Here is a 27,918-nt window from a genome sequence, read left to right as displayed (position 1 = left end):
TTTCATTTCATCCCCTCCTCCATTTGTTTGGTCTCTGGTATTGATTAGCTTCTTTGCTTCACTGCAATGAGGCAGCTTCTTTTCTTCATTTTCTTCCTTTTTCCTGGGTTTCTTTCTGGGGCGGAGCGATGCCACCCCAGTGATAAGACTGCCCTTCTCAAGTACAAAAATAGTTTCGCCAACCCGGATCAGATATTGCTTTCATGGCAACCTGATTTTGATTGCTGTGACTGGTATGGAGTCCAATGCAATGAGACTACCAACCGGGTTATTGGTTTGGAGTCGAGCGTCCGACTCAACGGTACCATCCCTTCTGTGATAGCTGATTTGACATACCTACGAACGCTTCGATTGAGGAAAAACCCATTCCTAGTGGGTGAAATTCCTCCGGCCATCGGGAAATTAACCAACCTAGTAAGCCTTGACCTCAGCTGGAACAACATTTCTGGCTCTGTGCCTGCATTTCTTGCAAATCTTAAAAAGCTTTGGTTTCTCGATCTCTCCTTTAACAAACTTTCCGGTACCATACCTGCTTCCCTCTCAACTTTTCCAGAGATAATCGGAATTGACCTAAGCCGTAACCAACTCACTGGCTCCATACCCGAGTCTTTTGGTCATTTCCAAGGTACAGTCCCCACACTAGTCCTATCCCATAACAAACTTTCAGGCGAAATCCCGGCCTCTCTAGGCGACATGAACTTTGCCCGAATCCTAATCTCGCGCAACAACTTCTCCGGATCCGCATTGATGTTTTTCAAAGCATCAAAAACCAGCGACACAATCGACATATCACGAAACAACTTTGCTTTCGACTTCTCAGAGGCGAGTTTCATGGAGCAGACATTGGTAGAATTGGACATCTCCCATAACAAGATATGGGGTAGCATTCCATCAAGGATAACGGACTGCGTAATGCTTCAGAGTTTGAATGTTAGTTACAACAGGTTGTGTGGGAAAATTCCATCTGGTTGGAAGATGAAGTATCGATCGGAACCTTTTGATAACACTTCTTACTTGCATAACCGTTGTCTTTGTAGCTCTCCTCTTGAACCTTGTAAAAATTGAGCTCATTGTTGACGTTTTGCGCCAGCTTTCAGTTGAGTCAGTCTTGGATTTCAGTGGAGAAGTGTTTGGATTTATTTGGAAATGTTGCTACTTGCTGGGTTCAATTGCATTACTTTTCCATGCACTGGATATACATATTACAATGGGCGGGACTACCATAACTGTCCTGCTCCACTCTTTTTAAAAATAATTTAATTTTTTTATTACATTAAAAATAAATATTTTTATAAATAAAATATTATGTAATTTTTTTATAACATTTTATTTTATGTGTTAAAAATGAGAAAATAAAATTTTAAATTTTATTCTTTTTTTAAAATTGATTATTCTAATGGTACAAATCAAAACCGAAACCTACCCCTAGTTTTTGTTTAAAAAAGAAAAAAACCTCAAATTCATTTTTTACCCATTTATTTTAATTTCAAACTTGTCCCTTTATGGCGGGTTGAGTGCCTGAAAAAAACCCGTCTTATAACGATCCTTGCGTGATATGTTATATGCATATACTTTTTGTAATTGATTGTGATTAAAGTGTTTTTAACAAATAATATTTTTGTTAGTAACATTTTCAATATAAATGGTTTTAAGAAAATTCATCCTGTGAATGATTCTAAAAAACACTTTTAAATTTTTTAATACTTAAAAATTATTATCAATAGACTTGTTTTCAAGTATTAGAAATGTTGTTTTTTAAAATCACCAACAAACAAGCTTTTATTGTATTTTTTAAGAATTACTTTTTAATTAAAGTTAATTTTCACTTATTAAAAATGTTTTTAAAATTTTACATCTTATTTTTCTCCCAAAAGCGCATTTTATGCTCGGAGTGTTTTCTAAAAGTATTGTAAAATAGATGTCTTAGCATTATAACTTTTTCTTTTTCTTTTTCACTATAATTTTTGTTTTGTTTTGTCTTTTTTTTTTAACCTTTTATTTGTGTTCATAATAAAGAAAAATGATGAAATGCAAAGCTAAAGTGTTCATTTCTTTTATTTAAAAAAAAAATTAACAAATATAAAAATCAAGTGTATAAAAATATTTATTAAATAAACTTTAAAATGAAATAAATAAAATGCTGAAGGCATATTTGTAAATGTTTTTAAAAATTGTTTGACAACACTTCTTAAAAACAATTATCAATTATTCTCGGGAACAAAATTGATTTAAAAACGTAAATATGAAAAATATTTTTAAGAACAAAATTTTATAGATTTCAAAGTTTTTAAAGTATTTTTTATATTTTTAGTTATTATATAAAGCATTCTAAGTAAAATAACTTAAACATATAAAATTTGTTTCAAAACTTACGGAAAAAAAAAAATATGACACAGTCTACTTAATCGATAATCAATGAATATTTAAATAAAGAATAAGTTTATTTTCTATTTAAATTAAGAAAGTGTTTGATAAAACTTAATATTTATTACTTAATAATTTATGACAATTTTAAGTTAAATTGTTTTTCTATTATTAGGTTAAAACTTATTATTTATTTTTTTTTGTTAGGTAAAATTAACTTAAAATTTATTTTAAGTTTTTAAATTGACATATTTACCAATTAATTATAATTAATGTTTATTATTAAAGATTTTAACTAATATTTATTTACATATATTAGAAAAATTAGGCTAATCCAACCAATGGTAATAACCCTAGAGCGGGGTGAAAAGGGTGTTTGCCATATCTACAAACACTTCGATTGAGGAAGAATCCGTATCTAGTTGGTGAGATTCCTCCCGCAATCGGAAAATTGGTCAACCTGGTTACCCTTGAGCTTAGTTGGAACAATATCTCAGGCCCCGTGCCACAATTTCTTGCAAATCTTAAAAACCTTTGGTTTCTCGATCTCTCCTTTAACAAGCTTGTTGGTACCATACCTGCATCGCTCTCATTCCTCCCACAAATACTTGAAATTGACCTAAGTCGCAACCAACTCACTGGCTCAATACCCGACTCTTTTGGTCATTTCCCCGGTAAGGCACCCTCGATCATCCTATCTCATAATAAACTTTCAGGCCAAATCCCAACCTCCCTTAACAACATGGATTTTAGTCGAGTTATGCTATCGCGTAATGAGTTCTCAGGAGATGCATTGATGTTTTTCAACGCATCAAAAACTACTGAAATAATCGACATCTCGCGAAACAGCTTTGCATTCAATTTCTCACGAGCGGGTTTTATGCACGAGACATTGGTCACATTGGACATATCACATAACAAGATTTGGGGTACCATTCCATCAAGTATAACAGATGCCATATTGCTGCAGAATTTGAATGTTAGTTACAATAGATTGTGTGGGAAAATTCCTTCTGATTGGAACTTGAAGTATAGGTCCCAGCCCTTTGACAATTCTTCCTACATACATAACCCTTGCCTCTGTGGCTCTCCACTTCCACCTTGTAAACCATGATATATATAAAGATATATCAAATATATATCATGATGTATTGTTATTTTATGAAGGGTGGTATCTTGTAAACCATGATATATAATATTTATGTCATGGATATGTGTTTCTACTTTGTTGAAGGTTGATTTCTTATGTATTGTTGAGATCATATTTAATATTTATAAAAATAAAACCATTTGTATTTTCTATTTTCTAAAAATAGAAAAAAAATAAAATATAAAATGTTATTGTTTTTTTATCGGCTTGACCTCTTATGCCTTTAGGGGCTAAGTAGCCACTACTAACAATCGGGTGGTGGGCCCATGCATCGCTTCTAGCACAAATTTTGATTTAGAGACGTTTAGTTATAATCCAATGCACAATAATATCACACCATTGGTTTTTCAACCAAGCGCATGCCTTAATTCTCATGAAAACATTTTTAATTGAAGAACTAATGTCAAATTAAAAGCTAAAAATATTTTTACGAGAATCACTCTCAAATGGGACATTAATTTTGAAATATAAGGCATAAATCCAACCGTTTTTCAATTACTCGAGTTAAGCTTGATAAATCTCAAGCTATTACCAAATTTAACCTGTGATACATAAAGCTTATATTTTATAAAATTATTCAAAATAGATGTTTTAATTGAATATATATATAAAAAATGAAATTCTAAATTTTTTTCTTAAAACACTCTTAACTAGAAAAATATTAAAGTTTAATAAAAATTAAGACGTTAAATTTTTATTTGATTAAAAATTAAAAATTAAAATACATTTTGTAAATATAAAGCTCAATCATTTCGTAGTAGTAATTATCATTACTTCTAACTTTATCCCAAAAAAAAGCTTTAAAAGAGAATTTTTAAAATTTAATATTTATTTAATTATTTTTGGACATTTTTAAAAAGAAACTTTTTTTTCCACTACAAAGTAAGAATTCACAGTGATTAATCAAGCCCAGCCCCAAACCCAATTGGTTAAGGTTTTTTCGTCAGCCCAAGAGCGGCCCATTGAGGCCCACCGGGTCCTTTTTGTGGAAAGATTCTGGAACTAGGGTTTTTAACGATCAATAAAAACCCCACGATTCTTCCTCCAATATAGGGCGGAAAAGAAAACAACTTCTCGAGAAAGTGACGTTGTCGACTCGGCCAACTCGGTCTCGACTCGGTTCATCGTCACCAAAACCCTAATTCCGAACCCAAAAGGGAGTGAAATTTCGTGAACAACGAAGCCCAATGGTTCGAACCAATGGCGCCAAGCTCTTCCGCTGTTTGGCTCGAAAATCTCTCCAGTCGAGCCTTCTGGAAGCTTCTCCAACTTCGGTACGACCAACATCGTTTTTTTTCCCCTTTGTCTAATAATGTATTATGGTGAAATATTATGTAAAAGTTTGATTTTATTTATTTAATTTTTTTTTTTGGGTGTTTTGGTGATTACAGATTAATGAGTCGTTGTTAAGGGGGCACTATAGGTGTTTCGGTTCTGGAATCTGCAACAATTCTTCTAGGGTTATTGGAATTCCCAATTCGACATCAGGTATTTCAAATTTCGGGGTGTATTTCGGTTGTTTGGTTGGTGAGAAAATGCAGGAAGATGTAGGAAATTTGAGTTTTGATTTTTTTCTTTTTTTCATTATAAGACACGGGTTGTGGTTTGTTTGGCCGGCTGATGAAATGCGAGAAATGAAAAAATAGTGCTGTTTGAATTACAGTTTGAATGAAAGGGATTTAATGACTCTAGTCTACTTAAAATTGTGTTTTCTGTTATTTTCGTTCTTTTTTGAATGGAAGATAATGGGACACTCTACTCTTTCCTTTTTTTCATTCATTGATGTGGTTGAAAATGCAGTTAATCATAGAAACCGTTTGCTGTTCGGAGTTCTAAATGCTAACTGGGGAGCTGCAAGATGGATTCATGGAACTGGTATTGATTCCTTCTTTCCCTTGTTTGTTTCAATGGAAAACTTCCTTGGATATGGTAGAAAATTTATTAATCATCTGCAATTTGTAAATGGGAACAAATTTCACTTACACAGTAATTTTTTTATTTTATTAGAAAAATAGATTCTGATGAATTTTTTTTTCTCTTGAAAGACATGATCCATTGTTTATGTTTTATTATTTCTGGTACTTCTTTGAGCAGTTTGTTAATTTCTTTTTTGGTTTCTTATTAGACATGAAGAAAACCTTGGAATAAGATTTCTGATTTTCTGTTTGCTTTGTTTGAATCAGCGTATATGGCTGCTAATGATTATTATGATACACTTGGTGTGAGCAAGAATGCCAGTGCGTCTGAAATAAAGAAAGCTTATTATGGGGTAGGTTTATGCCACATCTCTTTTTATGTAAATTTTCTTTTGGAAGTGTGTGCTCATGAAGTATATTGAATTATTTTGTGCTATCTTTAAGTGTGCGAATGGAGGCCTCCTGGATTAAATTATCTTTCACCCAAATTAGAGGATTGAAGATTTATTTCATTCTTGTCCAGTTCTTGATATTTTTCACTTTGCATTATTATTTAGCTTGCAAAGAAGTTCCATCCTGATACCAATAAAGAGGATCCAGATGCCGAGAAAAAGTTTCAAGAGGTTCAAAAGGCATATGAGGTAAGTCTCTATAACAGAAATAGCTTATCCTCTATTATGGTAGTACGCAAAATGTACTTGAAAACCTTTTTGTATTTTTGGCTGTAGGTATTGAAAGACGAGGAGAAGCGGTCTCTCTATGATCAGGTGTCAGATTTAACTTGTTTTATATAACTTATTTTTGTTATGGTTATTTATATTTTCTTCCAACATTTAAACTTCTATGACCTCTATGGTGAGGTACTTCTGCTTGAGTGAATTGCGGGGTTAGGCTTTGATCTTGTGATATTATGCCTTCTGCAATCTCATTTTTTATTCTTTATTTTTCCTCTTTAGATATGTTGTATAATGATGTTACAGTTTGTATACTTGTAGCCTAAGATTCTTAAAAAAAAAAGTTTGTATACTTGCTGCCTATTATAAGATGCATATGTCAGTTGGAAATTACCTTGCCAGACCTGTTTTGGGTATGTTGACCGAGCACCTATCCAATACTTGTTTTGTTTTTATGCCTTACAATAGTGTCTGATGTATACACTTAGGAAGCGTGCCATAATGCAAGTGTATTATGCAATGATTTAAAAACCAGACCGGACCGGCCGGTTCAATCGGTTGAACCGTCGACCGGACCTTGATCTGGTCCAGTTCAGCTTTTGAAGTGAAAGGGGCTTTTGGCCAGCAGTGAATCGGATGGACCGGTGGTTGAACCGTCGGGTTTTCTGTGAGCCAGTCAACATGTGGGTTGACCAAAACACTCTTGGGCTTTGTCTGTTGCATTGGGCCTACAATCTTCCCACCCACCAGCCGACCCATTGAGCAACTTGTCTGTTCCTTCAGGTGTGAGTTATTTATGGAACTCATTATATTTGTGAGTTTCCGATGTGGGATTTGGTTATAAAGAATAATAAATGCAGTTGTGTTGCATTGTGAGGATTTGAACCTCGGATCAAAGGTTTACAAAAGAAAGATGCCAACCATTATGCTGCACAACTCCTTTGATAGATATAGGTAACAATATTTGATATTAATGTTGTTTGCCAATTTTTATAATATAAAACATTTAAACAAATATAAATATTTATATTCATGTTTGTTTTTATTATAATTATTAACAATAAATATGAAAATAAATTAAATAATACAATATTTTTTAAATTTTAAAATAATAAAATGCATAGATATGTAGATAAAATTAAATATTATAATTTTCTTCTCATATGTAAATATTATACATATTTTATTTAATAAAATTTGATATATTAATACATTTATATTTATGTTTATCATTTAATAGACATATCAAATACAAAAAAATGAAATGCTATAATTTTAATAAAATATAAATTATATATTTATGACATCACCAGTTCGACTGCAGTTTTACCACCGGTCCGATCAGTGAACCGTAAATAGGTAACTTTTCCGGTTCAATGACCGGTCCGGTTCTAAAAACATTGGTATTATGCATTTTTGTGAAGTAATATAACATATACCTATTATTTTCATTTGTATTTTACTCTCTTTGGTTCTTCAATGCCAAGACACAAATCCCAAAAAATAGGTAGATATATGAATTTAATATAGTAAACTTATAAAACAATCACATATGTTGCTGCACACTGTGCCCAAATTATGTCAATTTATTGTAGTTAAGAAAAACGTCAATTGTATTCTGTGTGATTTAATATTTTCACTTTTGTGATGATATCATTTTTCCTTTCATGTAGCAACTGTGGAAAAATAAGGCATATATATAGGTGCATAAAATTTTTTTTTGAGATGATTAAAATCATAGTTTTCAAATTTGCATTATATATAACATTAAAAAAGGAGGAGAAGCCTTTCAACAAGTACACAATCGACTATTGAAGTTTGATCAAAAGAAGGCAGGTAGATGTACACTAGTCCACAAAAAATAAATCTTTCTTTACAGCTTAGAAATTAGAAAACGCTCATTAGAAATTAGGTGTAAAAATTTTCTCAGAAGAACTCTCAGCACTTCATTACTACATCCACTGCATGATTGGCCAAGTGAGGAGCCTGGAAAAAGCTAAGAGCTATGTGCATTATGCATGTATATGTCTGTCTTCTGATGTATTATGTTTATATATAATGGTGGGGTTGGTGGGCTTGTATCTGCTCCACCTAGCGCATGTCTGCTCCATATTCCATTTTATGACACACTACATTTTACATAAAAGAGAGAACGTGAAGTGGATAGGCCAAAGGTGGACTTGAAATTAGCCCACTTGACCTAACGTATTTTTATGTGCCCTTCTGTAAGACATTTCTAAGCACTTAGAAAGGTCTTAACACTGAAACTTCTCCCTTAACCACATGCTTACTTAATCCACACACTGAAGCTTCTCTTAGTTCATCATTTTAGTTGCCATTTCTTTAATGTCATATATAGAGAGCGCAGATAACTCTGGTTACCCTGCCATTTATTGAGAAAATCTATTAAGTTGAGTTCATACCCTCTAAAAGGCTACTATGAGAATCACCCTAACATAGCTAGCAAGTGAGTATTGAACTTTACTTTGTCAAAAGGTGTGTACTGTAGAGTCATACGGATTTTATTTTATTTTTATAAGCAAAGGTATTGTATTAATAAGTGGCGCTAAAAAAACGGCTCAAGATGTACAGATAAAAGAAACTTATCCCCTTACAGCTGTACCCAAAAACAGACCAAGACAAAGATGTACAAAAAAAAAACTCCCTCAACAGGAATCCACCCAATCAATGAAATTTATTAACATCGTAGGACCATCTTTTATAAACAGTTTGGTCTTCGACCAAAGTGAAAAAACAAAAAAGGCTTTCAGCCTTTGCAGGGACAGCACCCCAACATCAAAAGCAATGCTGTTTCTAACCTTCCAAACTGACTAAAACAAGCACAGGGGGCCCACTTTCCACACTCTTCTGCGCTTTTTGCCTATCCAAGCACCATCCCATCCCACAAGGGTCTCCCTAACCGAGGAAGGAAACACCCAACACACACCAAACAAGGTAAAAAACAGATTCCACATCGTCCTTGTCTTTTCGCAAATGGAGAAGAAGATGGTCAATAGACTCTTCATAATCTCGGCATAAAAAACATCTATTTGCTAAAGCCCAACCCTTCTTCTAAATTTGGTCTAAAGTTAGAACTTTTCCCCAAGATACTTCCCAAGCAAAGAAATTTATTTTTGGCTGCACCCAATGGTTCCAAATTATCTTCACTGGAAATCACACTGAAGAATCCAGCTCTAATACTTTGTAGAGTCATACTGATTTATAATGTGATTCTTTTTGTAATTTATTTACCATTTTAATTCCAATGAATATTTGGCCAGTGTCTTCCTATAGCATCTTTAAGAAATGTCACCTTGGTAACATCTACGATCTAACAGGTTGGCCATGATGCATTTGAACAAGCTAATACTGAAGGTGGTGCTGGTAATCCATTTCATGGTGGTGGGTTTGGTAATCCATTTGAGGACATCTTCCAAAATGACGTAAGAACTTTTTTGAACGTTTAGTTGGTTCTTCAATTCTATTGATTGTTTTTTGTTTTTTGATTTGTTAAAGACTCAAAGGTAAGTGGGTCTTAAACACCTCTTTAAGTTCTTCAGTTCAATTGAACTGTTCACCTATCTCTCTCTCTCTCTCTCCACCCACACACACACACACACACACACGCTCTTCACCCGAGTTCTTAAAATCTGTTATTCACAAGGTTCTTTTGCTATTGCCATATGATTCAGACATGATTGAGCCTGTGTAATTTTTAGTTGCTTCCTTTATCAAGATTTGGCAATCATTTGATCTTTATTAATATGTTTGGTATTAACTAGACAAAGGAGGGGCTTGGGCATTTGTATTCATAATGTACAGAGCGTAACCACACCTTAAAAAAAGGGATGAGTAATCATGTCATCAATTTATGCTAGATGCTGGCTATCATTGTATATGATAGTGTTTCTAGAAAGTATTTAGAGGTTGTTGCTCTTTTCATTGACAAGTATCCAATCTCAAGAGTTTCTTATATGCATAGTTAGGTGTGAAGAATGGCATAGATGTATCTATCTGTATGTAATCTGTGGTACATGTCTAGTATTTCTTTACATCATAACTTCACTTTGACCTTCAACTCTAATATGACATTTCCTATGCATGATGTGGGACTATCTGGTGCTGAAATCAGTTCTTCAAGACAATATTCAAACAAAATATTGGCGGCCAAGATGTCAAGGTTTCTGTCCTCCCATATTTTTTCATGATTTCTTTTTGTGCTTCAGAGTTACATCATTAACATTTCATTTTTTATTCATCATGATAGGTTTCCATTGAACTATCTTTCATGGAAGCTGTCCAGGGATGCACTAAAACTGTAACATTTCAAACTGCTTTGCCTTGTGAAGCTTGTGGTATGCTTAATATCTGAAGTAAACAAATGTTTATGATTTTCAGATTGGATACTAATGCTTTCTCTTCTCTTGTCCTGTATTTTTTTTGGCGCTTCTAATATATCTTTCTAAAGATACAGTCAGCAATTTTACTTCTCCTCTGGTGTTTATAAATTCCTCTAATTGAAACTTCTGTTTTGTTGGCAATATTTTTTCTAATCTTTAATTTTTGCAGGTGGAAGTGGTGTCCCTCCAGGAACCAAGCCTGAAACATGCAAGCGATGTAGAGGTTCAGGCATGGTCAGTTTTCTTAGGAGCATATGTCTAATGATTTCCACACAATATTTTTTCTCTCTTATCAAAAAAGAAAAAGGTTCTCCATAGCTAATTTTTAATTTTGCTGCATCTCCAGATGTTCATGCAAAATGGCCCATTTAGATTGCAATCTACCTGTACTCATTGTGGTGGAACGGGGAAAACCGTATCGGTACAGTACACTATACATCTGCATCTATTTACAATTGTTCCTGTGGATCTAAAGAGAATGAATTTGAAGTTTTGTTATTATTCCTTGGATTTATAGATATCGATAGCTTATATCAATTTTATTGTTCATGTATTCTTGGTGTTTTCATTTTTTTTATTTTTTTTGGATAGGTATGTATTCTTGGTGTTTATGTGCTGTTCAAGTTATGTGCAACCATAATTTATCTATTTTGATGAAAAGGGATGAAACAACCATGTGACCATATGAATACTAGTGAGTAGGGGCAACAAGAAGGCTTTATAGACAATTCTATGGATACAGTGGTACTTTGTTCCCATTGTTTATCGCCATGAGAGAGATGAGAATATGCATGCAATATCTTTAAGCATATTTTTACTGTGTAAACATGTTAAGTTTTTGCTTTAATATAAAGATAACACTTGATGAACATCCACTGCTAGTTAACAGCAGTGAGTTTCAAACCCTCTACTAAGGTTCAAGTCATTAAACTGTATATTTTTCAAAAAAATATGTTTTAAAGAAGGGATGGAGTATGGTGTCCAGGTGTCATCGGCTGGGCAGGGCTAGGCTGTGTCAAGCAACCTGAAGTGGGTTTTATGCTCTTACTGGCTCTGGTATTATATTGCATAACATTAGGTGATTAGAACCTAACATTAAGGCATAGACTATGATATATAATTTCACTGATGCTGTCAATCCATTTATTTTTTTCTCTTGGAAATGAATAGAATACCTTCCCTTCCTGCTCTTTGGAATTTTTTAAATCTAACCTATCCAATTGTGGGGAATCATTTGGTTCTGTAGTCATTTGCTTAGTATATGCCATCTGGCAGTTTCTCATCTGTGGTCATGTCAGTTAGAAACAAAATCTACCATCCCATGTATTTTGGTGATGAAAATTCCCTTACTGGGAATGAGAAAACCATCCTTATAGAGTAAACTATGGCTATGAGAACCTGCGCACAAACATTTTTTTTCTTGCTACACATTTTTCTCTTCTGAATTTTTTGCATCGGTTGATTAAAGTGTGATTTATTCTTGGGTCCTTTCACCCCTAGTTGTTTTCCATCTTCTCTTGTTTTCTAGATGCTCCATGTATATAGTCCCTAGTGTATTTGGGTTCACCCTCTTTTGTTTTTGCCATGGTTTTTTTCTTGAAACTGCTACAATAATTTACTAATACATGTTGGTATGTAGACTTTCTGCAAATCATGCAAGGGAGATCGAGTGGTAAGAGGATCAAAGTCAGTCAAGTTGGATATTATGCCAGGTATTCTTACGGAATTTGACAAATTGTTGTGTGCTAAAGGTTTATGCTATTGTTGAACTCTTTCTTCTAATAGCAATTCTTTAACTGTGACTATCCTATTTTAGGATCCCTTTCCTTGTCAGCACACATGCATTTTGCACCTGCTGTAGGACTTTTCTTGAAAATTTGACTTCTTTAGGGATTCAATCATTCAAACTGTTATGAATATTAAGATCTCGTCTCTTTTCTCCAAACCTTTGAGGCAAGCCTGTTTGCCCATTTTTATTACAGATGAGAGATATTGATCTTTTTATCGAAGTGGTGTGTTTTTGGTCGATCTTGTTTTCGTTCTCTCTAGAAGAGAGGATTCCTTTTTCCAGATTGTGACAATTTGAAAGCTAATGTCCCCTCAAAGGTCAAGGCCGTGAGATGTTGGCTGAAGGTAAATGTTGATATGTAGTGCCATTAATGTATGCATTTTATATGTGCAGGAGTGGACGACAATGAAACTCTAAAGGTGTATAGAAGTGGTGGAGCTGATCCTGAAGGAAATCAACCTGGTGATCTTTATGTTACTATCAGGGTAACTTGCATAGCTTCTTTCATCAATTTTTTTTTTTTAATGAAATGGAAATATTACTGAAAAAGGAAATCCATCGGCAAAGGTGGATTAGATATTCCACATAATGATACACTAAACTTCAATCTCAGATTCATTCAAAAGCAATAAGCTAGGACCTGCAATAAACCTGTCCCCTCAAGAAGAAGATTGAATAGGCCCTCAACCAAGCAGTATCTAATTCAGCCCATTAAAAAAATAAAAGAAAAGAAGAGAAGAGAAAAAGAGTAGTATCTAATTCAGAGGAATGCCTGTGAACTCCATAGTCACAGATGTCCAGAGAGTCGTGAAAAAGTGAATTTGATACTTCAACTCTGCTAGAATTCTTAAAAATCCTAGCATTCTTCTTGATCCAAATTACTTTTTAGTAGCAAGCTACAGAAACAGTTCCAAAGAATCATAAGAAGCTGAGCAATACCAAGTGGTAGCAAGAGATCTGTCTTCTATTGTGCCATGGTTTATTTGATAGTGTACAGTTTGGATGTGTCTTTTGTATTTAACTTAAAAATTGTATCATAATTCTGTTTGCAGGTCCGACAAGATCCTGTTTTCCGTAGAGAAGGCCCAGACATCCATGTTGATGCTGTTTTGAGCATCACTCAAGTAACTTCTCTAATGTTTTATGCTCTCAAGAAAATATATTTTTGGATCCTTTAATTCTTGGAAGTCTTAATTATGTTAGTTGGGAAGAAGATTTTTGTGTCTCTCTTGAATATTTGTTAATCATCTTGAAGTTTTTATTTTATGATTTACTATATAAAAAATACATTTGGTCAGACAGTTGCTATTTGCAAATCAGAACCCATGTTTACTTTGCATCATATATCTGCTTTGTTAGGAAAATACAAAAAGATTTATGTTATTCTAGTTTATGAGGCCTGTATGCAATCTGACCCAAAGAGGGGGTCTCTAAGCAGGGAATTATGTCTACCCTTTGTCCTAGGTTTATAACCTTCACTTTGCATCATATATCTGCTTTGTTAGGAAAATACAAAAAGATTTATGTTATTCTAGTTTATGAGGCCTGTATGCAATCTGACCCAAAGAGGGGGTCTCTAAGCAGGGAATTATGTCTACCCTTTGTCTTAGGTTTATAACCTTTTTGCTGTTTCTTTTCTTATGCATTCTTCACAGTCTCTACTGGTCAAGTTTAATTAAAAAATTCCGAGTTTATGAGGTCTTTCAGCAACCGGACCTGTAAAAGATGTGTGCATTCCAGTAATTCAGTCTGTTTTCTGTCTTAGTATTCTACTCACTTTGCTGTTTGATGTTTAGATATATTATATATGTCTACTTCCCTTTGTCAGAAATGATCTTATGTTGGTTTCCCTACTCCTTTTTGGATTTTATCTTCTGCAGGCAATCTTGGGAGGAACCATTCAAGTCCCAACACTCACAGGAGATGTTGTTCTTAAGGTTTGTGTTACTTTTTTGCAGTAGGCAATGTTTAATAATTATTTTGTTTTTTACCCACCAGGGTAGCCCAGTTGGTCAGGCCGAACACTGGGAAGTGTTTCCTAGTAAGTGACGCATAGTCCTAGCTTCAAATTTTACCATTGATGATACCCTAAATTTACTCGGTATTGGTTGTTGCGGGGTGGTCAGCACCTTGAGGTTTGGGTCCTCATGGAGAGTTTTAAGGGCTTGGCCATGGAAGGTTCCTCGGTTGTCAAATTATTATTATTATTTTGTTTCTTGTTGATGTACCTTCTTGTTATTGTTCAATCAAGTAGGAGTGTTAAATTGATTTCCAATTTGCAGGTCCGTCCTGGCACTCAACCTGGTCAGAAGGTAGTTTTGAAGAGAAAAGGTGAGAATTTACTCTAATGCTTGCTATCCTTGACAAATTTTCTCTTACTAAATCTTTCTTCATATATTTATGTTCCCTCTCCAGATAAATCTAGATCAATATGTAAATTCATTCACCAATTCTTACTTGTGCCATGAACTCTCTGTGAGCAATCATCAGGCAGGATCATATCCACAAACTTAAGAAATTTATGGTTATAATTGTTAATATAATTAAAAATACCTAAAGAAAAATTCAAATATGGCTTCTATTTGAATCAAAAATTTTTTTGGAATAGTTGAAATTAGGATTATTATTATTATTATTATTATTATTATTATTATTAAGGTACTTAAATAGGCTTTTTGTTTACTTCAGTGTGCCTGGGAGATTTAGGATTTTAATTTGCTTACTTAATGTTGTCTACTGAAGGGCACAGAACTCTGATTCTAGAAGAGTTCAATTTTGATCCTTCGTCACTCAAAGAACTTTTGTTTTACCTGTTCATGTGTTAGCTGCTTGATTATTTATTTGTGATCCTTTTCTTTAAATGTGAAGGGCTATGGGTTCTTGATTGTTCTGATCATTTGATATCTTGAAACATGTGGTGTGATCAAACTATAAAAAGGGTGGGTAATACTATTCTATCAAAAAGAAAAGGGAAGAGAGAAGTAATGCTATTGCTTATTAGCGCGAATCATTGTAGTATGTACTATCTAATTGTATAGGATCTATATGAGGGAGGGAACAGTTGTTTGTGTTTTCCCTCCGGCTTCTGCATGGAAAGATATTTTGGTATTATGTTGAAAGAATTTGAATCTTTTATCCTAAATTTAGACATTTTCTGGTGATGAAGTCTGGTCAACGTCAACGTTCTGCAGCTGGGTAACTGTCTTCATGTGCAGACTTGGCTATCCACTGATTTTCCTTTTATTTAGAGAAAAATTTATTCTGAGATTAATATCAGATATTTTTAATTGTCAATTCTCCCATCGATATGGGATTTTATACTTTATTTTAGGTGAGTTATTTTCATATAAAAGGGGATGAAACAATGATTATAAGCAGTATGGAGAACGCCTCTCCCGGTTACTAGTGGCATGTTCTACATGTATTGACAACACATCTGACATCTGTCTTTACCTTTTTTTATGCTTGCAAATGACGGAGTCCCATGTTTATTTCAGTAGAACATATGCAACTGATTATGCTTTTCCTATGGAATTGATATGAAAACAATTACTTTCCTAACTATTTTGTTCTCTGGTCTGCTTTGGACACGTCTGGACTTTGGAGAGATATCCTCTGACTAGATAATATTCACCAAATGAAGTTTGGATTCTGTCTTACTGGTGTTTTCTAACAGGGGTTAAAGGAAGAAATTCTCTTTCATTCGGAGACCAATATGTGCACTTCAATGTCAGCATTCCATCGTAAGTTCCTGTCTCCGTAGCCAGAGTATAGTTTCATCATCTCCCATCTTCTTTTAGGCCATCTTTGGTTCCTTGAAAGTACTGTAAAAATGAAAAAAAAACTATTAAAAGAAAATGATTTTCTTATATCAAGACCACATGAAAAAAGGTGAGAAAAAAATAAAATAAGGCTATATTTGGTTCCTAGAAATACCAAGAAAAATGAAAAAAATACATTTGGTTTACCATGAAAAATATAAATGAAAATAAAATTAAAATTAAAATTAATCAAAAAACTTATATATTTTTAAAGTATTTAAGTTTTATACATAAGAGAAAAAATAAGTTATTCAATACATATTTCAAACTTCTGAGAACCAAACATGGCTTATTATTCAGTTCACATTAGCTCATTGCATATGAGAAACAACAGAAATACACCCGCATTTTACATGAAATGAAATAGCATGACCTTCCTGGGTTGTGAACTGTAAAAAAAAATGTACGGAAGAGGGTATGCAATTGCTAAGCCGAATGTTTCTGGACTCTGTTTTCAGAAGGGGGAGTATTCAAAATCTGATCATGGATATATATCTTTTTATCTTTTTACAGGAATTTGACCCAGAGGCAACGGCAACTTATTGAGGAGTTTGCCAAAGAAGAGCAAGGAGAATATGATAAGGGTGCTGCTGCTGGAGCATCAGGGTAGACTGATAAATTATCACGAAGTACCAAAAAGGGAAAATAGAAAAGAAAAAGGATTTTGAGAAAAATTTCTTCTCTTGAAAAGTTTTGTAGGATAAAATTTCCGTTGAATTGTTCTTACTATGTAACATTGAGCAAGTGAATAAACTCATTCAGTGTCCACAGCTGCTATTGTACATAATTTTATATCATTTCTTACGTTGATAAACTAGGGTTTTCAGATTTGCATTCCCCACTATTTGAATTCTAGTTTTCTATAATAAAGGATTGCCATTGAGCTTTCAAACTGGGGGTGGTGGGGGGACCTTCTATCATGGAGAGATGTGAAGGACCAGTGCATTAGGTCTCATGCAGCAAAATATAGAAATGGACTCCACAATGCTGTTAGATATTTTCATTTTTAGTGTCTCGAGAAACATGGAAAACAATTCAAGTATCTATTCTCTTTGAAGCAGAGTTTATATGTACAGATGAATATCCAGGAAAAAAAGGGAAAAAATTGTTAAATGAACGGATGAGCAATTGGTCAAGTCCTTAGGTACAAGAGATCTGTTGAACCCACGCAAGTCTTTGGGTGCAAGTCCTTAGGTTTTCTGGAGGTAAATTGTTAGTGCAATGTATGGGAAGGTTGAAGGGGGAGGTGTTCTAAGCAAGTGAGAGTGGGTGAGTTAATGGAAGAAGGGTAGAGTTTTAGAAGGATAAATGGTGTAATGATATGCCTCTTTGCATATCTTTTCCCTCTTGATTTGCCATAACTAGTTCAAATGAGGCATGGAGTATTTGTGGACTTCATCCAATGTAAGGGGTGCTTGGATTCCTAACTTCTCTAGGCATCTAAATTATTGGGAGATTTAGATTGCGGAGCATTTCTTGGCTAGGCTTCAAGGTAAGGTGGTGAATAAAGAAGAAAAGGATAAGGTGATTTCGTTGGAGACAATGAGCGGAACTTTCTCAAATAAATCCTTTTACTCTATCCTAGAGCCTAGGAGATCAATGCTTTTCTTAATAGATATTGTTCACCCAAGGCAAGCTTCTTTGTTTGGGAAGCATCTTGGGGAAAGCTCTTACACTAAATTGGTTTTAGAGGAGAGGTTGAACACTAGCTGATAGGTGTTTCCTTTTGTTATATCTAGGAGGAATTAATTGATCACATCCCTACTGTATTATGGCAAGGTGAGGGTTTTGTGGTAGCTTTTGTTCTCTTTTTAATCTCTTAGGCGTTACCTTCATTCATAAGAGAAACTTTGTTAGGGTTTGTCAAAAGGAAAAGAAAAAATGTGTGGAGATTGTTTCTTTGTATCTCTTTTGGATAGTTTGAAAGGAGAGAAATAGAAAATCATTTGAAAAAAATGAGTTTTTTGACCGAAATACTGAAAGATTTATTTCTTAGTAACTTCCTGTCTTAGACTAGGTTGTACATACTTGAAAACTCAATGTTCTTATTTGATTTTATTTATTGGTTGAGTTCTCTATGAGGGAGCACTATTATGTTATCTTTTTTTTTTTTTATGACATCTTTTGTCTTAGACTAGGTCTGTACATACTTGAAAACTCAATGTTCTTATTTGATTTTATTTATTGGTTGAGTTCTTTTGAGAGAGCACTATTATGTTATCCTTTTTTTTTTCTTTTTCTTTTTTATGACATCTTTTGACAATCATCGTATAGGTGTAGTTCATGTGTACTTCAATATGCTCTTTGATACTTTTATTCAATACTATATTTACCTGTAAGGAAAAATAGACCAAAATAGAAGTAGTTATTATTGGGCGTTAGTTGATACACACTTTTTATTTTTTATTTTCAACCACCAACCATATATTTATATAGAGCATTCCGTACAAAAGGCACAAATTTACCCTACGTCAATGAGTGTTAATTAGAAACTCATATTTTTTAATCATTTAATATAAAATCGTTATGATAAATAAAATAAATTTAAAGTAATATAAAAATAACTTATTAACTTTAATATATATATATATATATTTCATTCTGCTTTTCCTTTATTTTCTTTTCAGACCAATGGGCATGAGAAGTTTTCCCAAACAAGGCTTAAAGAATGGAAAATGCATTTATATGATAAGGTAATGTATGTCTATATATATATATCTGGGGATCTCAATCTTTGGTACCAAATATCACTTTTCGGATGATACCAAATGCCTTCATAAAACACCACTTGGAATACCCATTAAATTGTAGGAAAAAAAAAAAAAAAAAAAAGTGACCCAATTTCGAAAAGATATTAACAAGGGTGTTATCCTGAAAACACAAGCTGAATAATAAACAGAAGCAATAAGATCACTGAAAAATTAAATTCCCATATAAAAAGAAAAGGCTAATGGAACTCATCTCAACTGAAAGGACAATTATGACTATGCTACATATTAAATGGTTCACCGGGTAAGAGTTATACCAAGCTAATAATGGAATGCTCCCAATAATACCCTACAAGAAATGCCCAAAAAAAAGGAAAAATAAATAAACCAAAAGAAAACAAAAATGGTCTATCTTACTGACATTATTTATCAGCTTGTGACCAGACAACATATTTAACCTTTGCATCGGAAAATTAAGTTGGAAGCTCGCCGGATTCCAGAGCAGAGTGCATTTACCTACGAGCAAGATTATTGAAAGAATGGAATACAGAAGGGTGTTCAATGGCACGTCTACATACTCTTCTAACTTCTAGTAAGTGAAGAGAGCAGCATCCTGATGGCTAATCACTTGAACCAGTCGAAAATTGCTTAATTTCACGGAGAACTGGGAAATAACTATACCTATAGGAAGTGCGGTCAGTCGCCAAAAAAACTCTTCCGGTAAAAGCTTCAGGCTGCGACCTTGGGTTTTGTTTTCTGCTTCTTGCCATCCAGTGAGGCTAAGCCTTTGCCCAGTCCAACAGGAGCTTGATCGTCTTTGCCTGATTTGGGTTGTTCACTTTTGGCATCTGCTGGTTCTTTCCCTGATTTGGGTGGTGGTTCATTTTTTGAGTCTGCTGGTTCGTTGCCTTGGTGCCCATTGGCTTCTTTCTTTGCTGCTTCTGCTTCATCGTTATCCACAGCATCTGGGGTCATACCAGAGTTGATAATGTTGAGGAGTTGGGTGAGTGGTGGGAAAGCTTGGACTGGAACACCATGTGGGCGTATTAAGAGGCCCCTTGCTGCAGCTTTCTTCCTGACTTCAGCTGCAGCACGGGCTGCCCTTTCGTCAATTCCTCTTCCTCGGGGAACGGCGTCACCGATCACTGCTGCATTAAGGGATTTGCTGGCAGAAGCGCCAGAACTCCCAGACCCTCCAGCAGCGGCAGCAGCTTGGAATGCATGCATCAGGTCAGGATTGGACTGCCATTCAAATTTCAAACAAAAAACTCAGATTTTCAACTGGACATGGACCAGACACATAACAGAAACTAGAGAAACATCGTTCTGGAACTCATCTAACTAATTTAACAGCCTAAACATCTTTTTCTTATTATCTAGAAACAGCGGTAGTTCTTGTCCAGGCAAGAAGTTTCAAGTGTCCATCTGGAGATACTTATTATGTTGCTTGGACTGGGCCCATGTACATATCTAGGAGTCAAAAAAATTTTAACTCCAAAATTTAGCATACAGGAAACTGGCTAAAAAGGATACAAGAGCCAGAACTTCAATATGGAGATGGGATACCGCATAATAAATGAAAACTTCCTACTTCTTTCTAATCTTTTAAGGACATTGAAAATAAAAAGAATAGATCAATCAAAATCCAGCAGTTATATCGGAAACAAAGTAGGAGTGTCCAACAAGGATCCTACACCAATGCTTATGTTGTGTCATGTCAACATGGATACGTTGAGTGAAGTTGAAGAGTTGGGTATCATAGCAAATACCAGGGAACAAAAAGTTGTAGGACCAGGACTCGGGGGTTTTCGCAAGCTAAACAGGTTAGTGGGAATTTTATAAGGGTGAGTAGGAATTACTGGTGAGTTGAATGATAATGGTAAAAGCATGTGTTGGTGGAGCATATTTAGGCTCTATCAGCTCCCTGTTCAAAAATCTGATGCAAACCATTCAAACTAAATGGAATCCAAACATACCTTCAAGATATCAATAGCCTTTTGAGCAGATGCTGCATTCAAGGCTTGCCCTTTCTGCTTTTGTGCATTTAGCTGCCAAAAATGATTTTCAAATTCAAAAAATCCATAAACAAAAAAAATAAAAATGATTAAAATGGCCTTTGTATACATTCTCATCACCGGATATTTTAGGGCGCGCTAATTTGGGTTCTGAAAATGAGTTCTGTAGGTGAGTTTCCACTTTGAAGAATGTGGTTTCCACACCATTTTAAGTTGTAATTTCAGGTCACTTCAATTGTTGAATAAATTTCAGTGTGCAAAAAATGAAGGCCTTCAATCTATCATCAGGAAATAGGAAACAGAGAATATTTGGGAATGTTTTCATTCATTTCCTTTGGTCTGGAACAGAAAGTAAAACAGAAGGATGGGAAAAACCATTTTGTTGTTCCAGAAAACAGGTACTCAGTCAAAATTTTCTAAACAAAAACTCACTTCAATGGTTGAACAAATTTCACAAAATGAAGAAAATTAAAGGCCTCCAATCCATCTTCAGGAAATAGGAAACAGAGAATATTTGGGAATGTTAAGTTCATTCATTTCCTTCTATTCTGGAAGAGAGTAAGACAGGACGGGAAAAATCATTTTGATGTTCCAGAAAACAGGTTCTCACAGTCAAAATTTTCTGGAAAGCATGTGCCTCAACTAATTTCCGCATTTTTCCTTCTTTTTTGGCTATTTTGAGAAAAAATAAACACGCTAATGTGCTTTTCCTGAGCATGAAAAATTTAGTGTGCACTAAACATTTCCACCTGTTTTCAGGAATATTTTAAAAAGGTTCCCAAAAATGCCCTGACAAACATGTTACTAGAATCGTTTTCAATTTTTTTTTCCTTTTTTAAGGACAGCACATTTTGAAAAACAATGAGATTATACTTTTTCAGTCATTTTAAGATGCCATGCATTTACCTGGATCTCACGCATCTTAAATGTCTTCATCCAGTTCTGGGAGTCTCGCGTCCTTGAATCCTCCTCTCCAAGTTGTTTGACAAGTATTTCATAGGTTTTCTTCTCATGCTATATCAAAAGTTTTATTCAGTCAAAGAGTGTTTACTTCATAATAGTTCATTAATAACATATGTACATATCTCCAATGAAAGCACATACCTGGTGAGAGAGCTTGAAAGCACCCATACAGTTAAATGCAATGGCAAGAGCATGATAGCATACAGCAGTTTGAATGTGTTCCTCGCCCAGAAGCCTCTCATTCTTTTTCAAGGCTTCTTGCAGATAACGAAGGGCAGTGTTCATCTTCCCTATGTCCTGGTACATCATCGCTACATTTATAAAAGTTGCAGCAACATCAGGGTGGTCTGGGCCAGATGACAGACTCAGGAGGAGCAATGCCCGGGACATGTGCCTTAGTGCAAGTTCTGTTTGGTTAAGCCCATGGTAAAAAAGGGCCATATTGCCATAACTGCAGTAGCATGGTTGCAGACAAAGTGGCCAAATATTAGATCTCAATAAAAAGGAGCCACGGATAACCCAGACAAAGGAAGAAGGAAAAAAGGTGAAAGGTAAAAAGAAAACAGTTAAGCCATCGTTTATTAAGTTTTCAGACACCAGTTAGGAAATTGAGTTCTATTTTGTTGTACATTGCATTTGGAATGAACCAATCTTTTTTATTCCCAAACAAACATCAACTATTTTCTATTTTTGCATTTTATCAGTTCATTTTCCATGCATGTATGACTATTGTTGTTGTTTCTTACATCAACATATACTTCATACTTTCTAAAAATTAAAATATCTGTGCCATCAAGCACTAAGAAGATATAAAAAAACTCATTTGTTTAAACTCATCATCCAAACACTTCCACAATGAGTTGAGAAAAAAAATTAAGGATAAAGAAGGCAAGGAACTGGTACCTGTGAGCAGTATCAGGGTGGTCCAAACCCAAGCAACGTTCATTTATTATCAGTTCCTTGTGCTGTTGCATTATGGCTCCAGCCATGTCTCCTGCATGATACAGAACCATGGCAAGGTACCTGAAATTTCAAGGAAGGGAGAACCATAAATTGGTTTGGAGCTCAGCCACATAAGTTGGTTGTTTGGTAAGTTCTCAAGAAAGAACACAAGTAAATCTATGAACTGAATAAATTTAGCCAGAAGAAACTATCATTCTGAAGAGAATTTAATACACTAAAATCTCCTAAAGCAATGGTATTTGGATTTATGAAAAAAAAAAAAAAAAACAATTTGCCCCAGGAGCATAGTAAAAATGAATTTCTTAATTGGCCCTCCAATCAATGATATTAATCAAAAGACCAAGCTGAAGCAACAGAAATGCCTGTGTCTAGACAAAACATTAAAGCAAAATAAGCATAATCTTGAAATTGCATCTGTTAAGATCAGAGAAACAGGAGAAACAAGAAGCTGCAGAATGATTAAGTTGATGATGATTACCGACAGCAATTTGCAACCTCGCGATGCATTGGACCTGTCACCTGCATTGAATTATAAAATAAACAAGAGAGTTTACATATTGAAGAAGTTCAAAAGGGCAGGAAAATGGAATAGCATACCTGTTGAAGTATTGAAAATGCTTCAGAAAATAATGTGTAGGCTTCAGTGAGCATTCCCTGAAACAAGTATCAGAGGATTCAATGACTGCATTTCTTCCTTCTGGAAAAACTATAACATAAATTTGTTCTGAATGTATTTCTAATGCAGTGTTTGACACTATTGTGACTCCAATCATTTCATGCAATGCCAACTCCTGAGAATATCAATTCATGCTGACTGTGAAGAGAACAGAGCAAGGTGCATACCTCAGCCAGTTGGACCTTTCCTGTTTCCACAAGGTCCTTTGCTTCTGAACATACAGGGACTGAGTGCTTCACCACAGGTTGGAGATTTAAGATATCTGCTGTTTGGAAAGGTGATGCTGAGTCAAGATCATATTTGCGAGCTGCAATGGTTATGCCTACCTGTCAACAGCACCATATTCTATCATAATGTAGCTGATTCAAAAAGGCAAGCTTAAAGTAAAGAAGCAGGAGTGTGAGTATCACTTTGAGAGTCAATATAGCCATAATATCCATCATCATCACATGAAATATAATCAGCAGCTGTAGGTGAACACCTTAAAATAACGACAACCGTTTTGGCCTAAATCCATCCATATCTTCAACTGAATAGAATTCTTTATAATACTAAATAGAATATTGACACAAATATTAGATTGACATATGATATCACATATCCATTTATGGATGTATTAACTGGGCACCAATAAAAAGAGGAGCATGTGGAGGCCTTAAGTTGGGCTTTTATGTGGTTTGAAGCGATTTCCAGGCTAAAAATCAATCTTCACAAAAGCGAGCTGATTCTAGTGGGGGTGGTTCTTAATTTTGAGGACTTGGCTAGGGTGTTGGGCTGCAAAGTGGGTTCTCTTCCCTCTTGTTATTTGGGTTTGCCTTTGGGAGCTGCTTTCAAATCATCTCAGGTTTAGGATGTAGTGGAGGAGAGATTTCAAAAACGGCTCGCTTTGTAGAAAAGACAGTATTTGTCCAAAGGAGGAAGGTTGACTTTGGTAAAGAACACTCTTTCTAGCCTCCCAATTTACTTTATGTCGTTATTTATCATTTCTCGCAAGGTGAGCCTAAGGTTGGAAAAGATTCAAAGAAACTTCCTTTGGGGGGGAGGAGCTTCTCAAAGTAAGCCGCATTTGGTGAATTGGTCTATTGTTTGCATGGAGAAAAAGGATGGGGGCTTAGGTATCAAAAACCTTTCTAGGCTGAATAAGGCTCTTCTTGGAAAATGGTGTTGGAGATTTGCTTCGGAGCAAGATTCTTTATGGAAACAAGTGATTGTAAGGAAATTTGGAGAGGAAGAAGGATGTTGGTGTTCTGGCGCTTCAAAGGAGAGTCATGGAGTGGGGCTTTGGAAGGCGATTAGGAACGGGTGGATGGAGTTTAGCAAAAGGGTGGCTTTTAAGGTGGGGGGTGGTAGAAGAGTGCAGTTTTGGAAGGATAGGTGGTGTGGAGAGGATTCTTTGGAAGAGGCTTTTCCAAGTTTGTACTCTCTTGCCTCCTCCAGGGATGCTTGGGTAGTTTCTATTATGGGATCAGTCCGAGAATTTGGGTCATTGGAACCCTGTATTCATAAGACTTAACAATGATTGGGAGATGAAAGAGGTGGAAACTTTTTTCAGTAGGTTACATGGTCATGCGCTTAGAAGGGGTGATGAGAATGTCATGTTTTGGAGGGTTTCAAAGAAAGGTTTCTTTACAATTAAGTCTTTCTTCTCATCCCTAGTTCCATGCATCAGTACAGCTCCCTTCAAGCTTAGTTTGGAATCCTTGGGTTCCAAAGAGAATCAGCTTTTTTGCTTGGGAGGCTATTTGGGGAAGAATTCTAACTATGGATCAACTAAAAAGGAGGGGTTGGGTCTTACCAAGTAGGCGCTATTTGTGTAAAGCGGATGAAGAATCAGCAAATCATGTGCTTATTCATTGCCCCAAGGCAGCTATGATTTGGCATCTTATTTTTGCTCTTTTTGGTGTTCATTAGGTTTTGCCCAATTCTTTCAAGGAAACCATTCTTGGTTGGAACGGCACCTTTGTTGGAAAGAAGAGAAAAAAGGCATGGAATGCAGCCCCTTTATGTTTATTTTGGACTTTATGGAAGGAAAGAAATAGAAGAATCTTTGAAAATACTGGATTAGCGGATCAAGCTATTTTTACGGTCTTTTTTGTACATGTTTTCAGATTGGGTTAGGGTGCATGTAGATTGTACTTCATGGTCCATTTTCGATTTCATTGATTGGTTGGGTTGTAAGTAAGGGATTTTTTTGCATTTTTCTTCTCCCTTTGGCCTTGTTGCCATGTATAATTTCAGGTGTGCTTCAGGCTTTCTTAATACAATTGCTTTTACTTATCAAAAAAAAATAAAAAGACAGTATACAAGGCATACCCATGGGAAAAAGGCTAAAAAGAAAAACGATGGGTACAAAATCAGCCTAGCCCTCCCCAAAATAGGATACATTCCATGCTCCATAGAACAAGTTATTGTATGTATGTCAGAACATTGTTCGGTGTCCCTAAAAATACTTGAGGTTACTTTAATAGAATTCAAACTTCAACTCAAGCAAGCTTATCGATAGTACTTTTGTTCACTGTAACAAATTTCTATAAACTAAGTAAGAAGCTTAGTCTATCCCTTAAATTCATAATAAAGGCAAATAACATACTATCGATAAGCTTGCTTGAGTTGACACTTAGTCTATCTAAGTTTAGGTTCATATTTTTAATTTATCATGTGTAAGTGTTTAGGTGTTCGGTGCAGCTACTCCTTTACAGACCTAGAACTTGTGGTTTTAGCTTTGTATCCATGGGGGCAGCATTTCCATTAATTTTTTTTTTTGATAAGTAAAAGATATGCATTAAAAAAGGCAAAACGCCGCACAGCATACAGGAAGTATACAAGGCAGCTTAGGCCTCAAAAAACAAAACAAAGAATCACCTCCCTTTAAGTGGAGGCTATCCACTCTAAAAAGCCTATAAGGGAGAACGCCTCCTCACCTAAAACGAACCCCTCCAACTAGCTAAGACCTCCTTTGCAGTTCCTGGAAAAGCCCATTTCACATCAACTAAACCAAAGACAATATCCCATAAGGCTCTAACCACTGTACAATATATAAGGATATGATTTACACTTTCTTCTTCACATTCACACAAGAAACAACGATTTGGAAGTTGAAATCCTCTTCTTTGAAGACTATCCAAAGTTAACACCTTCCCCCATGACGCCTCCCACGCAAAAAAAGCAACTTTAGTTGGCACTCTTGCCACCCAAATGCTTTTATAAGGAAATCCCATATCATCAGAGTTCGTCAACAAACTGTAAGCTTCCTTAACCCTAAACTGACCGCTTCTTCCTTTTCTCCATAGAACTGAATCTTCCTCCAAGGAAGGTTTAAAACCCCTCAATATGTGGAGAAACTCCCCAACCAACTCAATCTCCCAATCATTGAAGTCCCTCAAAAAGTGTAGGTTCCAGTTTCCTTGACCCGAATTTTGATCCCACATTTCCTCAACCGTCAAATTTTGATGCGCAGCCATACCAAAGAGATGAGGGAAACATTGAGACAATGAAGATTCTGAGCACCACACATCTGTCCAAAAGCTTATCATGTTGCCCTTTCCTACTCGGAATGTCATGTTATCCCAACACCAATCTGATTCTTTCCAAATCTCCTTCCAAACCCCTACACCAACCGCCCCATTTGCCTTTTTGGGCCTCCAATCAAGACCCTCCTGCCCATACTTCACCTTAATCACTTGTCTCCACAAATTATCTTTGTCACAGGCATACCTCCATATCCACTTGCCAAGTAAAGCTTTGTTCAACAAAGCTAGATTTCTAAGGCCTAGCCCACCTTTATCTTTGTCTGTACAAACCACCTCCCATTTAACCAAATGAACTTTTCTCTCCATGTTTCCCCCTCCCCACAGAAAATCCCTTTGCACTTTCTCAATCCTTCTAACAACAACCTTGGGCATTATGAAAATGGACATTTGGTAGATTGGCATGCTAGCCAAGGTACTTTTTATTAAGGTGACTCTTCCTCCTTTAGAAATATATTGCCGTTTCCAAAGAGCTAGTCTCCTCCTCACTCTTTCCTCCACCCCATCCCATATATAAGGCGCTCTATTTGGGGCCCCTAAAGGAAGACCCAAGTACTGAGAAGGTAAAGTCCCCACCCTACAGCCTAGCTCAACAGCCAACTCCTCCACCTCCACCACCTCTCCAACTGGAATGATTTCACTCTTGGCTAAGTTAATCCTTAGGCCTGAAGCCGCTTCAAACCAGAATAAAATCCAACCCAAGTAAGTTAGATGATCCTTTCTGGCCTCACAAAAGATAATTGTGTCATCAGCAAAAAACAAGTGAGAGATGTTCAAAGAGGGGCCACTTCCACCCCTTATGTTGCATCCTGATAAGAACCCCCCCTCCACAGCTCTCCTGATAAGCACATCTAGCACTTCCATCCCCATGATGAAGAGGTAAGGGGACAGCGGATCCCCTTGTCTAAGACCTTTAGTGCTAGGAAAGAAACCTGCAGGCACTCCATTAACC

The 27,918-nt window shown here is 35.5% G+C and overlaps 3 protein-coding genes across 3 annotated transcripts in view; 2 read left to right on the top strand and 1 right to left on the bottom strand.

The window, feature by feature from the left end:
- Positions 1 to 66: 66 nt before the first annotated feature.
- On the top strand, positions 67 to 3,584 carry LOC100254576 (polygalacturonase inhibitor). Its single transcript, XM_059742016.1, has 2 exons — positions 67 to 922; positions 2,736 to 3,584. The coding sequence occupies exons 1-2, from the start codon at positions 67 to 69 to the stop codon at positions 3,476 to 3,478; spliced, it is 1,599 nt and encodes a 532-aa protein (XP_059597999.1). The 3' UTR covers positions 3,479 to 3,584.
- A 948-nt stretch (positions 3,585 to 4,532) lies between these two features.
- Positions 4,533 to 16,928, top strand: LOC100259686 (chaperone protein dnaJ GFA2, mitochondrial). Its single transcript, XM_002263412.5, has 18 exons — positions 4,533 to 4,788; positions 4,906 to 5,002; positions 5,315 to 5,389; positions 5,698 to 5,783; positions 5,988 to 6,071; positions 6,159 to 6,197; positions 9,443 to 9,547; positions 10,237 to 10,284; positions 10,372 to 10,459; positions 10,674 to 10,738; positions 10,851 to 10,925; positions 12,144 to 12,216; positions 12,687 to 12,778; positions 13,346 to 13,417; positions 14,174 to 14,230; positions 14,576 to 14,624; positions 15,970 to 16,036; positions 16,628 to 16,928. Exons 1-18 carry the CDS (start codon positions 4,702 to 4,704, stop codon positions 16,722 to 16,724), a joined length of 1,356 nt encoding a protein of 451 aa, XP_002263448.2. The 5' UTR covers positions 4,533 to 4,701; the 3' UTR covers positions 16,725 to 16,928.
- Positions 16,929 to 19,024: 2,096 nt separating this feature from the next.
- Positions 19,025 to 27,918, bottom strand: part of LOC100264871 (clustered mitochondria protein) — a 28,680-nt gene continuing 19,786 nt past the window's right edge. The window contains exons 22-29 of the mRNA XM_010661022.3: positions 23,607 to 23,765; positions 23,361 to 23,417; positions 23,242 to 23,282; positions 22,704 to 22,823; positions 21,942 to 22,251; positions 21,744 to 21,851; positions 20,799 to 20,870; positions 19,025 to 20,064 (exon numbers count right to left, since the gene is read on the bottom strand). Coding sequence (XP_010659324.1) covers positions 19,552 to 20,064; positions 20,799 to 20,870; positions 21,744 to 21,851; positions 21,942 to 22,251; positions 22,704 to 22,823; positions 23,242 to 23,282; positions 23,361 to 23,417; positions 23,607 to 23,765 — 1,380 coding nt within the window. The 3' untranslated portion in view covers positions 19,025 to 19,551. The remainder of the gene's footprint in view (positions 20,065 to 20,798; positions 20,871 to 21,743; positions 21,852 to 21,941; positions 22,252 to 22,703; positions 22,824 to 23,241; positions 23,283 to 23,360; positions 23,418 to 23,606; positions 23,766 to 27,918) is intronic.

This window comes from Vitis vinifera, chromosome 13, assembly GCF_030704535.1.
Source record: "Vitis vinifera cultivar Pinot Noir 40024 chromosome 13, ASM3070453v1".
Taxonomy (NCBI): Eukaryota; Viridiplantae; Streptophyta; class Magnoliopsida; order Vitales; family Vitaceae; genus Vitis; species Vitis vinifera.
Note: the sequence above shows the minus strand (reverse complement) of the source record. Positions and strands in the feature narration are given on the sequence as shown.